The sequence below is a fragment of the Mesitornis unicolor genome, unplaced genomic scaffold, assembly GCF_000695765.1.
Source record: "Mesitornis unicolor isolate BGI_N332 unplaced genomic scaffold, ASM69576v1 scaffold14685, whole genome shotgun sequence".
Taxonomy (NCBI): domain Eukaryota; kingdom Metazoa; phylum Chordata; class Aves; order Mesitornithiformes; family Mesitornithidae; genus Mesitornis; species Mesitornis unicolor.
In genome coordinates this window covers 85,280-100,055 of record NW_010183629.1, presented here as the reverse complement: position 1 = coordinate 100,055, position 14,776 = coordinate 85,280, and the positions used below count along the sequence as shown (strand labels likewise).

Sequence of the window (14,776 nt, the reverse complement as noted above, 5' to 3'; positions counted from 1 at the left end):
CCTTCTGATACACCCCAGGATGCCATTGGCCTTCTTGGCCGCAAGGGCACATTGCTGGCTCATGGTCATCCTGCTGTCCACCAACACCCCCAGGTCCTTTTCTGCCTGGCAGCTTTCCAGCCACTCCCCAAGCCTGTAGCGCTGCATGGGGTTATTGCGACCGAAGTGCAGGACCCAGCACTTGGCCTTGTAGTTTGAAAAAAGTAGTAGTTTGAAAAGACTCAAGTCGGACGTCCTGAATCCATAGCTCAGGACCAAAGAAGCAAGACATTCCTCTTTTTCTTCTGTTTTTTCCTTTTATGCTGTTGAGATTTGGTAACATTGCAACAATGGACATTTTTCATCTCATTGACAATAGGGTTTAGCTAATCAACCAAGAAGAGAAAAGTAATTAATAATCATCTGGGAGCATTCACCAAGTGCAAGTCACTAAAAAGTATTCCAACACTGGAATTTTTTTTCCTGATCATTGTACCTACTTTAGCTCAAGAGGAAAAAATATGTGAAATATGTGCTGATTACTCTTTACTGCTATGTGTAGGACTGCATACAACTTTAAAGTTTCACCATGGTGTTGTAGTGTTTCAGGTAAACTTCCATGATCAGCAGTGTTAAGTGTTTCCCTATATCCTCCTAATTAGTTTAAACAGGGCGGCTAATACTAGTGGTCCTCCATTCATTTTTAAGGTATCTACAGATGTTTAGTGCATCTTGGGGAAGTGTGAGGTACGTCAAAGAGATGCCGTAACCAGCTACTGAATGAACAATACAGGTGATAAAATATACCTTCAGATATATGGAATTAGGCATTTTCCTGCCAGTTCTCTTTTTATTTTCCCTCTTTAATGATTAATTAATTAATGATTAATTAGCATGTGACCTTTGCTGTTTTAAATAATGAAAACTATACATAAAGGGAGAGAACACCTATTTGGAGGCCATTTTCACCCACAGGTACTCCCTTATAGTGAGACAGATATATCACCCTAGTTTTTTGAGTCCTCTGCGTAGGTATGGAAAGTACTGCTGTGGCCTGGCTGTGAAATACACTGTACTGGCCTGCACCAGTCACTAAATGCTGCTTTTTTTTAAGGTCAGATATCTGTGTTTAATAATAATAATAACAGAAATAAAAAGCTGAGGTCTAACTAGATAACATTACGCTGCCATGGCAACTAGTTTTCTGCCTGGGGCCTACTGGCCATGATCCAGTGATAGTATAATCCCTGGGATTTATGATTTTTATTGCTATCTAACACATCCGTGTAAATACTGCTAGGCTGTCTCTGCTCATATTCCACCCTGTTCAGCAACTGGTAGGTTTCTTGCCCTTTTTTGATACTAAAGCAGTGTGTTCAGGCCAATAGGGTATTTTTTTCTACCATTATCCATTTGCTAAGGTAATGAGCACCCCTGTATTATTGGGTGGCTCTGCTTTGGGGTCAGCTGTGCCCACTGTTTGCTTTGGGGACACTGGTGCAGTAGTGTCCAGGTCCAGCTCCACTGGCTGTGAGGCTCTCCAGGATCCCTCCAGAGAAAACAGAATTCATCTTTTAGGAGAGAAGTGACTTACAGAGCTGCTGTGGTAGCTTGAGGATGACTAAAGGACCTTTTAAAAATGATTAAAAATAATTGCAGCTTTGGAAAATTAGACCATAGAATGCCCAGAGTGACCTGTGGGGGAGTGACAAATGCCACCAGTGTTGGACAGAGAGAGGGAGGGAGGAGAGAGGAAAAGCAGTGCCAATGTTTGTGGAGGATCATCACGCTCGAAAGTGCATTGGTTTGTGAAGTTGAAGAGCAACTTTAGGGAAAACTCTACTTTCTCCCCTGGCTGCATCCCTAGCCACCTGGGAGGGAGTGCAAAATGTGCTCCCAAGCGATGGGTGGCATCCTGGGGTATTGCAGCAGAATACAGAATATTAAATAGTCCCGCATCTGTTTCAAGACACCTTTTTTTTAATTTTTTTTTTTTTTTTTAAATGGGAAGCAGGAGCATTGGCAGGATCACTGCCATTTTGTCACAGCTGGGGATTTCTGTTTGTTGCAACATAATGCAAACACAACACTCATTTCTGCCTGAGCGGTCCTATAATTTAATAGAAAAATCACCAATTTTATTGTATTGTATTTCTTTTCATGGTAAGAAGTGGTGTATAGCCTAAACGGGATATATGCATGCTTGTCCCCTGTGTTCTGTTGTTGTGCCTAAACCCCTCTTAGCGTGGGGGCTTAAGCCGCTGTGGAAAACTGCTGACTGCTTGAATTGGTGAAAGAGATCATCAGCTCATGTGAAAGTATGTGCCTGTTTGATATTTCAGCAAGTCCTGGCTCTTTACAGAAACTCCAGGAGCTCACATTTTTATTTAGTTAGTTAATTGGTTTATTTTTTTAAAGGCAGCCCTCCAATGACAGGCGCTTTCTGCCCAGGTGTGCTTGAAGCCTTGAGCTGCAGCCCGGGTTGTCAGCCTGAAATTAGTAACGCTTCGGCACCTCTGCACCCCTGTCAGGAGCACGGTTGAAGGAGGAGGCAGGAGAAATGAGAGCATCAGGGGATAAAGCCAGTTTAAAAAAAAATCTAGAAAACAGAACACCTAGAGAAAGGGGGAAGACAGAATAAAGAAGAAAGAAAGAAGAGCTAGGAAAAAAACCCATGAAACCTGAAGCTTAGAAGTACTTCGGGCCAGGAACAGTTAGCAAAGAGGACATATAAAAGCGTCTGTTCTCACTCTCCTTACTGCAATCGAGGAGGGGAGGAGAAAAAGAAAAAGCAAAAGCTAACTTTTTTTAGCATTTTCTAAAGATAGACTAAAAGGCAAAGCTGCTTATCTAGCTTTTACTAGATATTTAAGTCATTACTGTAGCCATAAAACTGCCCTTTAATTGCTGCACCATAATTGTAGGTATTTGTTTCTTACACTGCTTAAGGTCACATAAAAATGAATAGAGGTAAAAATAGGTTTGTGTTAAGTGCCTGAATTTTGAAACTGTTTTCTGCTCGCTATCTGCAGAGACAGTACTTTCCCTTTGGTCTCCAGGTTTGACTGTTCAGTAGATATATTTTTTAATTACCAAATTGAATTTTAGCAGGTGTAGTCAGTTGATGCATTATGGGTATAAGAGATTAGTGTTTAATCCTTCTTTTTATTACTGTGTAGATGGTGTACTTGGGAAAGTATTAAAGGTGCATTGCATACTCCGGAGTACAGAAATGACATTTATTACCGAGTTTTCTTTCAGCTAGCATCATTTAGAAAAAAAGCTGGTGTAGAACTCCGCAGGGGCCTATAGGCTCATCTACAGTGAAACTGCCTTAAACAATACAGCGTGGAGCAAAAGGGAAAGGAACCTTTTTGTGTTCTGAAACAAAAGCAGTTGTCGAAATATAAATACTTCTCCTTCTCGAAGATGCTAACTCTTTTTCTCCCTTGCATTTTTTTTTCTAAAATAAAGACAAAAGAGGTGTCAAAGTGCAGAAGATCTTTGTGTCAGTGAGTGGTAGAGGCAAGGACTGAAAAGGATCAGTGAATCGGATATAATTTGGACTCTGTTTGAGATACCAGTCCTGTGTTTTGCTGATGTCTGGTATTCCCGTTCTGAAAAGCTGCAGAGGCATTTCTATCGAATAGAAAGAACATTATCCCCATTTTCATGCTGGCATGCCTGTTACGACTTTGTTCTGTAAACAAAGAGGATTATGGGAACTGGAAACTAGATGACATTTTATTAAAGAACTGTGCCAGTCTTTCATTGTGTGTGCAGGAATCAGAGAGTCTGGTGATAGCTACCTGGGAAATAAAATACTTTAAAAATAGACCTTAGTATTTGAGTCAGTAGAGTTTATGAGGGGGCAGTCCTCTACTGTAGGATGGAGTATGCGCTGGACTTTAGTATTTCCCATTTGCACCCTGCAACAAAATACTTGGAAAAAAACCAACTCAAAATGTAATAGTACAAATGAAGAATTAAAAACACATGCTGCAGAAATAGGGAGGTGGAGGTCTGTGTGCACTGACCTGCTGTTATGTAGACCTCCAGATTGCTTTGAAACTATGTTATTTTAGGAAATGTGCGTATTTCTCTTTCTAGAACTCGCAGTCTGGGGAGCGGGGCAGGAAAGTGAATTGCATTGAATGAACGTCAGTTCCAGTAACCAGCACAAATTATTTTTACCAGCTTATCATCCAACTTTTCATACAACTTCATGGCTTTTCTGCAGTCGACTACTCAGTTAGCATCTTAATTCCACAGAGTAAAGCCATACCTTAGTACTAGGTTTTACCTAATGCCTGCTGCAGATCACTCTGGAACTGCTTTCAGTCAATGAAGTAAGTGTACAGTATGAATTAAACCGTAACTGTTGCAAATCGCTTTACCTTTTGATTATTATTTTCCTAACTGAATAGACAAATGATTAAGCAACCAGCACAGCATAGAAATGTGGAAAGTTAAGCTGCTATGAGTCAGATAATGAAACACCAAAGTTGGTAAATAGCTTGAATGTAGCCCCAGCTTTATCTCAGTTGAAACTTTTTGGAGTGGCTGGGGGTTTTTTTCCCCCTCTTGCAAGCTCCATAGCCTGGCTTTCAGTGAGTGACAGACTGTAAAGCTTGTGAAGTCAAGTGAAGGTAGGAATTAGAAGAAAATGGCTGTATTTGACCTGTGTGAAGTGGCAGAGCTCCAGTGTGTTTTGGTGTGACCCGCTGCAGTAGCCCTCTGCTCGGCGTGGACTGGGGCAGTGGGATGCAACACTCAGCACAAAGGCAGAGGCTTTCCAAAGCAATTACTGAATTAGCAGCCTTGCCTTTCAGGAGGTGGCAAGCTGCTGCCTTTTGACAGCCAGGCTTTCTTTCCCAGTGTCGTAGGTTGGTAACTCCAGAAAGGCTCAAAATGAAATGCAATTTGAGTTTTTTCTGGATCATCTGGAGCACAGGGTAAACTATAGTGCATGAATATAAAAGTAGAAAAGGAGAAAAAAAAGGAGTTAGAAAAAAAGACTGGAAGAACTTACTAGAAACAACACTGGTCTATCTCTAAAGAATGTAATGACAAATTGAATTACCGTACTGGTAGGAAAATGCCATCATCTAAAATGATCTGATTATATTCTATGTTTATTTTACATCAGCAATTTCTGGAGCTAATTTTCTCAGTGTACAGGTGAGAACAAGGCATTTTCCTGGCTGTCGTAGACCACTCATGTATCAAGAATTCAAAAAATTAAATCATGTTTTTAAGCTGGTCTCAGGAAGTTCTAAAATCAGACCCTCTTTAAAAGTGCTGCTGGTGACTGAAAAGGCAAGTTAGAATCTGGTTCAGGTTTTTGTGACTATAACGGTCCACCATGATGTCAAAAACCCAGTTCTCTTGAAGGTTATCTATAATTGTAGTAAAGGAGGTCTCATGGGCATTTCACATGCCACTCCAGCAAGCCCTGAGCTGAAATGTGAGCTTGTGCACTCTGTTAGTAGGACTAACAGATCACCTTACAGATACAGAAGTAAGCAGTCTGAATAAATGACTAATTTATAAATTGGTTAATTTCCTAAATGTATTTTACTGTCGTTTTCTCCGGTTTCTCTCTCTGAGAAGTAGGAATGTTGTGAAATACAGAGTGTTCTTGGAAAAGGTAGTGTTCAGGTACTAAGTATACAGATAGCTAGGCAGTTCAAGCAGAATGTTTCCGTGTAATTTCTCTTTCCGTCAAAGGTAAAATTGTTATCTGGCAGGTAGCTGTATGTAAGCTACTTCCTTAGTCTGTTTATTTTATCTGCTGCAGAGTGATCCTGAGTGGATTAAACATACCCAGGTTTTTCATTTTATGATACACACTCTTAACTGTGTTGCTGGAGTGCAGATGTTGTTAGCACTTGGAATTCATTGCATTTTCCATAACGTCCTCTAAGTGAGTCTTGTCGTTGAGGTTGGTGCTTAGGCACCGAGAACAGCATTGTTGCAGTAGATTTACAGAAGGAAATACACTTTTTTTTGTTTGTTTGTGTGCATGTGGATGTTATCTATAAGTGAATTGGATATTTTCGAAGTGCAGAAATTCAGATGGCAAAACCAACACAACTGTCTTGGGAGCAAAGCGAGTTACGAAAATTCTGTATTAATATTCTATACTATATAGGAATCTTTGCACAAAAACTTGATGTTAATAATATAGCCCATTGTATCACTGTGTGCTCAGTCCTTGGGTCAAGTAATTCTGATGTTATTTGCCTAAGATAAAAAGAGCAGAAGCAGGTTGTCAAAGAGTGCAAACCAGCATGAGAAGCTGAAAAAGGGTTTTATTGTCTGAGAAATGGTTCTAGGTAATTGAAGATTACTAATGAAGTACATGAGGTTAGACATGTATTTTATAGACACTATGAATCTTTCATCTTGTTAGACCTGAGCATGAGTGATGTAGCTCTCTAGTGCACTTTAAATGAATTTGCATGTTTAGTTCGTAACGTTTTGTACAATACACGTGTATACCTATATGGCAATTACTTCCATGCGAGAGTGGTAACTTAAGCTTGCTTTAATACCACAGAGCTGTAGATTTCCATTTAAAAACGTTGTAGTCACAGAGATTCTCTCTTTTTTTTTTTTTTTTAAGCTACACTTGTTTTGGTTTTAGGACAAGACGGGACTTACAAATTAGGATACTAATGGTCATTTGTCTTAGGGTCTAGTGTTTAATAATAATTATATGCTAATACTAAGTACAGCTTTTCTTCTGTTTAAAAACCTTGGTTTTGTAAATCCTTATGCACAGCCTTATTTTGAGCATGTGAACTAGTGCATTTACTATTATTCATCACAGGTGGTGTGATTATTATTGTTCTGCTAAGACCAGAGTTATTCTCTGTAAAACCAAAATAGTTATAATTCAGATTATGATTGAATACTTCCTAGAACTTTCAAATAATATAATTAGGAATCTTTTTAAAAGCATATACTTTTCAGAAGGTGGAGAAGATACTCAAGAGAGAAATAATTAAAAATAGTTGTTTTTACAGATTGCAAGATACTTATCATTTATGTGAAGAGTGTTACTAAAATACAGTAAAATAAGATACTTGATTATGCTTTCTGTTGCATATAAAGTGACTAGAAACTGTATAGTGTATCTGGTTAGCTCTTTTTCAAATGAAAAGAATCCATCTGATTCATCTGTCAACAGAAATTTGCTTTTGGAAAGCATGCCTCCCTTCCGTGTGGTTTTTAGAAAGAACATGGTTGGTATAAACAGTCATTATTTTCAGTGGAAAAAAAAAAATCCTGTCATATTTCAGCAAAAATTTTTGCCTGAAAACCTACAGTTAGAAATCACTTTTTGTTCATACCAGTTGAACATTGAAAAATGAAGCAAAGTGATCTAAATCGAATTTGCAAGACTGATAACCATGCAGTTGGAGGTAGGGTAGCTACTGTACAACCTGTACTCTGTCAAGGTAATTTAATTATGGGTGGTTATACTTGAGTATAATTTGTTAATGTGTGCTGCTTGCAAAGGGAGAATAATTCTCACAAAGCATTGACTATTTTATACATTTTTACCAGGATACTGTCAAAGGAAAGGGATTTTCATTGAATTTCATGATATACGGTTGCCTGGAGGAGGAATATCAATGAAGTGGCTAGCAGAGCGTTTTTTTCTTGGGCTTGTTTGGCTACTGGAGTCTAAGAACATGAGGGAAAGAAATATTCTTCTTTATGATTTTGAATATATAAAAAACGAATAGATTATGTTACTGTGCAATAATTGTGAAATAATTTTTATAAAATATCGTTATGATATCTTATTCTTTTGGACTGTAATATTCATTTCAAGTTTCACCTTTTTGAACAACAGAAAGGATCAAAGTTTAGATTAATATTTGTCCGCTTTCCCACTCCCTACTTCTCAGAAGTAAGTCTGAGAAGAGCCAGAGGTGAACCCGGGTCGTTCTTCATCCTTTCGGTCAAGACACTCTTGAAGAGCAGATTTAGAGAGCAGCTGTAGCTGAGATGAGAGGTCAGCAGAGGCACAGAGCTCTGGGATGTACTGCTGGGTGTGTGTTTTTTCCTTAGGTTCTTAATGTGAACTGTTTCTAATGGAGAGTTTTGTTTGTGAACAGAGATGATGCTTGGAGAAGGCCCAGCGTTCTCCGTGTCTGGGGTATGTGTGGTCTGTGCCTCTGAACCCACGTATGAGCAACACTGTTTGGTGGTCCCAGTCATTAAGTTCTTAAATCATGAGATGTAGTGACTTTTGAGTAAACTCTTTGTGCTAAACAATACAGAATATCCAGCTCTGAAGGCTGGCTAATCAGAATTACAGAATTAGGACTCTGGTAATGATTTCTGGGTACTGGTGTAGTTGTTTTAATGGGTAGCTTTGTAGCCTTGGCTTAGAATCATGCATTTTCTCAGTTGGCTGTTGCGTCTCTGCATACCGTCACCAAAAGCTGACTCAAGCTGCGAGACTCGGTGTTGAAAAGGGCTGAGAGATCACTGGGTTGGTCAACATCTGGGAGCTGGACCTTCTGCCTGCCCATTTTCTCCTCCCACGTGAACAACAAACCAGAGGTTCTGTCACCTTCTCCAAATCTTGCAAACCCGTAGGCTCTAGATCCATAGGAAAGGAAGTCAGTTGTACTTTATGGAGCAGTTAGGATGGACTTGAGAAGCAATAAGGCTTGCCTTGAGAGTAATATTTCTGAAAAGTTAAGCCTGAGGCAGAGTATTTATTAGCATTTCAGTGAAGCACTCTCACTGCTAATGAGGAAGACCTGAGGCAACATCTGCAAGGATGGAGCCCTAGCAGTGAGGCTTCAGCCCTTTACCCAGGCAGATTTGTTGTTCCTGGGTTTAGTGCTTTGTGGGACATGGCATGCTCTTCTCCCCGAGGTAAGGCTGGCATTTCACAGAGGGAGACCTTCAAACTCTGTGAGCTTTCTGGAAAGAGCAGTGTTTCTGCCCAGCCCAGCAAGATCAGTATTAAGAAGGTTGACGTTTTATCATTTATTTTGAGGAGTGCTGTGCTTTGTCTCTTTTTTGTACATGATGGACCCTTTCAAAAGAAGTATTTTGTAGAGTCTTTTCTGTTAGGAGAGGGCAAAGGGGGCTTCTGGATAACTGAAAGAGTGCAGTAAGAAGACAAATTTCATATGTCATCTGAACTTCAGCTCAATCCTTGAAATTCAAACACAAAAAGGTGTGATTCTTCTTCTCAGTACCTTCCTGGAAACAGTGCATTACAGAAGAAAACATATGATGCATGACACTTAGTAGTGATTTTTCTTGAGAGGGACCTTTAGGTTTTGAACCTAAATAGTTTGTGCATGGTTTAGCACAATACAAAAAGTCCAATAACTGAAATGAGGCATAAAGCCTCATTTCATCTTCATCTTTGCTATGAGCATTTCAGAACAGCCTTCATAATGATGTTTTGCACTTCTGTTGCCCATACAATCAAAATATTTCATAATGGTTTGGAAACATTAAAGAATGATCATAGGTTATAAAAGCACACTTTCATTTTTTGGCTACTATTATTTGCAGTAAACCAGAAGATAAGTGGTAGTGAAAGCAATTGGGTAAAGAACTGTTATCAGTTCTGTTTTGTGCAGTTCACATCGTTATCTATGGAGTCAGTTCTACCGGCTTCTTATTCCAATATACATCTTTCAGACAGGACAAAAAGGAGGGGTGTGGAATTAAACAAGAATAGGTAACTCCTAAGTAGATGAATGGACATGTGTAGTACATGAAATACCTTTTTGGAAAAAAAATAAAAATGAAGTCTTTAACTTCAGATTTTCACTGTGAGATAAGTATTTACTGCTGCCTCCGTCTTGTAGATGAGAGATGAGGAAACTCAGACCACAGCTCATGACTGAGCTACCTGAGATGGTACAGCTGAATCACAGTCTGAGCTGGGCACAGAAGTTAATCTCTTAACAGACTTCTGGGTTTCTGCCTTACCTTTGCTGACAGAGAGGGCGCTGGAAGCACAGTTGTGTTTGTGGCTATGGTTGCAGCGTAATTAAATTTGTTGAGTGTTTTTGATGAAATTACTTGACTGGATCTTTGTGAGGCTTGAGGTGCAAACCTCTGCAGCCGTTCCACTGGAGACCTACTGAAATGTAGTGTAGGAGGTGGAGGGAAACGGTTTTCTTGCTGGAGGTGAGGATGTGGATCTTTGGGAGGGAGGCATACTATCTAGGGTTAAAAACTCTGCCTAGCAGTCCACAAGAGGACATCGCTGTTATGTGTACTGACCCCTAAAGTATACTAGTCTTAACTCCTAATTGCGTATGATAACACCAGCAACAAGTTAAGTCTTTCTGGTTTTGAGTATTTGTTCTTAATGCATTTTATGTCACACTGAGTTCAAGTGAGCTGCTTTTTCACACTTTGTTCTTTGTTTTGTGTCTGTTTTACAGTGAGATTTCGAAGCTGTGATGACAGCAAAAAAATACACTTTGGAAGCAGTGAGCCAGAGGATTTCAGAGTAGGTGAGGATGGTGTGGTCTATGCGGAGCGAAGCTTTCAACTTTCAGCAGAGCCCACAGAGTTTGTCGTGTCGGCTCATGACAAGGAAACCAAGGAAGAATGGCAAATGAGAGTGAAGCTGACCCCTGAGCCAGCCTTCGCAGGGGCTACAGAAAAGGTAAACCAGCAACTAAACAAAGCCTGTATAAATCTGTCTCCGCAAACAGGCCTAAAATTAGGGATTTGGTTCTCTCTGTGATGTACCTCTCCATGAAACATTTTATTAATGGACAACTAATGCATGCAAAGCTGGAGCCTCAGGAGGAATGTTTTTATAGCCTGTTTTTCCATAGCTTTGCTAAGGCATGAAAAGGCATGCCTGTTTAAGTATATAGGATTCATTTATGTTTGAGCTTTTTGTTTGTATAGTTTGAGATTTATACCTGAATTTAAGTCGGACACGGTAATTTCTTTATTTTAAATTGCTTGAAAGTATTATAGTATGTATTCAAGCGGTTAAATATAACCACAAAATAAACAAATTTGTGCTAGAATGCATCAGTCACGTTTATTAGATGGGAGCTGTAGATTTACAGCAGTAGTAGGAAAGCATTTCTGGCAGGGAATATTGGCTTTGTCTTGTCCCTTCATAATCAAATGGGGATTGTAAATTATTCATGATTCCGGCTCTACTTGGTAAGGAAGATAGTCTCCCTCTGCTGGAAGCTGCCATAGGATAAACCAAGTACTGTAACAAAAGTCAAACTCGGCAGTATACAAATAACGATGTGTTTACTTTGAGAAAAGAATATTAGGTCTTTCCTGTTAGATTACATTGCTTGCAGCCTGCTGTTTCTTGCCTTCTGTTATAAAGTGCTTAGTTTACAAATAAAGAACAAAATTTATTCATAGATTAACATACCTATAATAGGTACACATTAAAGATTTAAGCGTAATGTCAAAATGCAGAGTGTGGTTATGCAAGACTTTTTCTCTGATAACACACTGGAGACCAGAGCTGTGTAATGCTTAGGTTTTTGTTTGCTTACTTGATTATTGTTTTAAATCTTCTAAGGCAAGTTTTTAACGAAAGAAATGTTGTCATTTTGTCTGTAAAAGTCTAGTAAGAAAGCAGATGCTTAGGTATGCCAGGGTATGCTCTGTTCTTTCCAAAGATCGAGTTCAGGCATCCTTGCCATCAGCAGAACATGGAGTGGTGGAGTCTGGCCTTCAGTTGGGCATCTGGTTTTATTCTGTGGCATATTGGATTAGATTTAATTAAAAAGAAGTTTTTCTCTTAAAAGATTTGGAAAACATTTTTGTCATCCTGTCCTGCACCTTTAAGCAAGCTCGCATGGCATCCAAAGGCTGAAATGAGTGCAGACACAGAAGGGAATATGAGAGGAATGTTGACACCCAGCAGAGATTAATGCCCAATGTGTAAAGTGGGTCATCTACTGCATCCATCATGGCTGACATAGGTTTAAAATAATTACAGCATTAATTCTATGGGATTTAATAGGGTCATAAATATTTGAGACATTCCTTACCAGTATGTATTAAACTTCTCTTGGAAATTAAATTATATTTTAGCACACTCAGATCTAAATTTAATGTACAGTAGCACATTACCTGAACTGAAGTTCTAGCTAATGAGAAATACATAAAAGCATACTATTAAATTCTGCAAAATATTAACTACTTTTCAGAAGGTGCCGAATAGTTTACACAGTAGTGCCATGCTGTAAATGGTTCATAATTCCATTTCTCTTCCAACTTGAATAAGGAAACAAAGAGTTCTTAAGATTTTGCTGTGCAGTTGTAAATAATGTTGGTTATTTTCATACTGCACTGTGGATGCAAATAAAACAGTCCTATGTACACAGAGCAATGACAGCCTTTCAGTCAATTATGAAATTGCATCTGAGTTATTTTATAACGTCTACTGGTAATTTTGCTTCTAACATATGCTTCGTTTTATCTTGCACCTGGGAAAGGACCAAAAGAAAATTGAAGACCTCATATTTCCATGGCAACATTACAAGCACAGCAGCCCTCTGAAGAGGCAGAAGAGAGACTGGGTTATTCCTCCAATCAACCTACCAGAAAATTCCAGAGGACCTTTTCCACAGGAATTAGTTAGGGTAAGGAAGTTAATAGAAATGTGGTTTCAGCATCCCTCAGAGAGCTCTTGAAGAGATTTTGTGTAAATGATGTCTGGTTCATTGTCCAGATGTTTATCAGAGTCTTTTGGGCTGGTTTCTGTTGCTACCTCTGCATAGCATGATGGGCTGAATTCACTAGGTTTATTTTTTTTTAAGCTGTCCCTATGCTCCTGTGCTGGTGAAAGGTGACCTTGGTTCAGGTGGTAACTGCTGAGGTGAGTTCCTTGGGTGGTTACAGAGGATCTCTGCCAGTTCAGGACTTCTCCAGTCTCCTGCACTGGAGTTTTGTACCTGGGGAAAGATGTGGGGGTGAGCAGGAGGAAGAGTGCACCAGGAGGCAGGGGGCAATGGGATCTGATGGAGGGAGGACACTGGATGCTCCATGGGACTCTGCAGGAGCCCAGCACAGGAGAGAGCTTCCAACCATGGTACCACTTGGCCATGATCAGTTTGTTGGAATTGGTAGAGCCTTAGCCCAAGTTGATGGGATATGGTTTTGCTCTGCTCTATTGATGCACATGCTGGTGATTCACCTGGTCCTCAGCGATGCACTGCCTTTTATTTTTTTCCTAAGAAGGTGAGCCTCAAGTTCAGTCTTTAAACAAAACCACCGAGTTTCTACTGGGTTACTGGCAGTAGCGGAAGAGAGTTTGTAGGTTTGGTCTGAGAAGATACAGGAGGGGTGAAAAAACAAATGAGACGACTTCTTATGTAGTTTTATAGTATATGGGGTTTTTTGTGTCTAAACAATACTAATAAATAAGAATACTTATTTATTTTGGTTAGCAGGAATATTTTTATGTTCCTTAAAATTCATTGACCAATTTTTCTGACAATGCAGTTGAAAACTTGAAGCTTTATACTAACTTTATACCATTTCCAGAATATCTATTTTTACAGGTTTAGCTTAAAGATAGAAAAAATAAAGAAAAAAGAGGTGCTGCTTGTCTCAGCGACAGTCCCATTCACTGGTTGGTTGTAACTAACGTAAACATCTTTTTTGACACCTAGATTAGGTCTGATCGTGATAAAAGCCTCTCGCTGCGGTACAGTGTGACCGGCCCAGGAGCTGACCAACCTCCAACAGGCATCTTCATCATCAACCCCATCTCAGGGCAGCTGTCTGTGACAAAGCCTTTGGACAGGGAGCAAATTGCTTCTTTTCATGTAAGAGTTTAATTTTCCATAAATCAGATTATCAAATTGAAGATTAACATCTGCTTCAAACATGACTTGCACATGACATTTAGTCTTCTATGAGATATGATTTGAAGAGTTTGTAGCAGATTTGTATTTATTGTACTTACTAAGGCTAACTCATACTATGTCTAAGCAGCTTAAATACATTAACATGCGTAATGAGTGGTTAAATGTATTTAGATAAAGTTATTTTTAAAGATTAAAACATGGATACTGTAGTTTATATTTCAAATACAGGCCATTGATCACAGTCTCGACTGTATTGTATGTTTTTTCAAAAGTTTACTTTTAATTCAGCAACTTCAATTAGAACGTGACTGCTATTAGAATTGCAGCAGCTGTGATTTGAGAAATAGATGGGAAGAATAACCTACTAATTTTCATTTTCAGGGACAAATCTAAGCATTTTAATGGAACTGTAAATTAGATCTGTCAGCTTATGAAAATTATATTCTTTGCTCTAAAGAAATTGACAAAGTAGACCACAGATTCCAGTATCAGTGGAAAAGGAAGGTTTGAAGGAAGGGGGAGGTCAGGCTGTGACCTGAAGTTGTCTCTGCTTTTGAGAGACAACGCTGAAATCGTTACAGAAGTCGCTCAGCTCCTGGAGAGAGTTTCCAGCATGTTATGGTTTTTAACGCACTCCTTGCCTCGCACTCCGGGAAGCCCTTTGAGTGCTGCTCCCGAACAGAGGGCACAGCAGGAGGCACCTGGGGGGAGGTAGTGGGGGTTGGCTCTCACAAGAGAACAACAGCGCTGGTTTTTACTGAGAGTTTGGCATTGGCAATTCAAGACTTACTGACTTAGGAATTTACATTTATATGAGTCGTTTCCAGAGTGGTGAGTTAACAATGCCCTCTTGCTTCTTTCTAATAAGTTTGTAGCCAGAAGATACGTGTTTGTGTGTGTATGTATATATACATATGTATACACATGTACAT

The 14,776-nt window shown here is 39.4% G+C and overlaps 1 protein-coding gene across 1 annotated transcript in view; it reads left to right on the top strand.

The window, feature by feature from the left end:
* Window positions 1-8,861: 8,861 nt before the first annotated feature.
* The window catches only part of CDH2 (cadherin 2, type 1, N-cadherin (neuronal)), a 40,787-nt gene continuing 34,872 nt past the window's right edge, over window positions 8,862-14,776 (top strand). Inside the window, exons 1-4 of the mRNA XM_010184222.1 lie at window positions 8,862-8,883; window positions 10,422-10,648; window positions 12,468-12,614; window positions 13,647-13,802. Coding sequence (XP_010182524.1) covers window positions 8,862-8,883; window positions 10,422-10,648; window positions 12,468-12,614; window positions 13,647-13,802 — 552 coding nt within the window. The remainder of the gene's footprint in view (window positions 8,884-10,421; window positions 10,649-12,467; window positions 12,615-13,646; window positions 13,803-14,776) is intronic.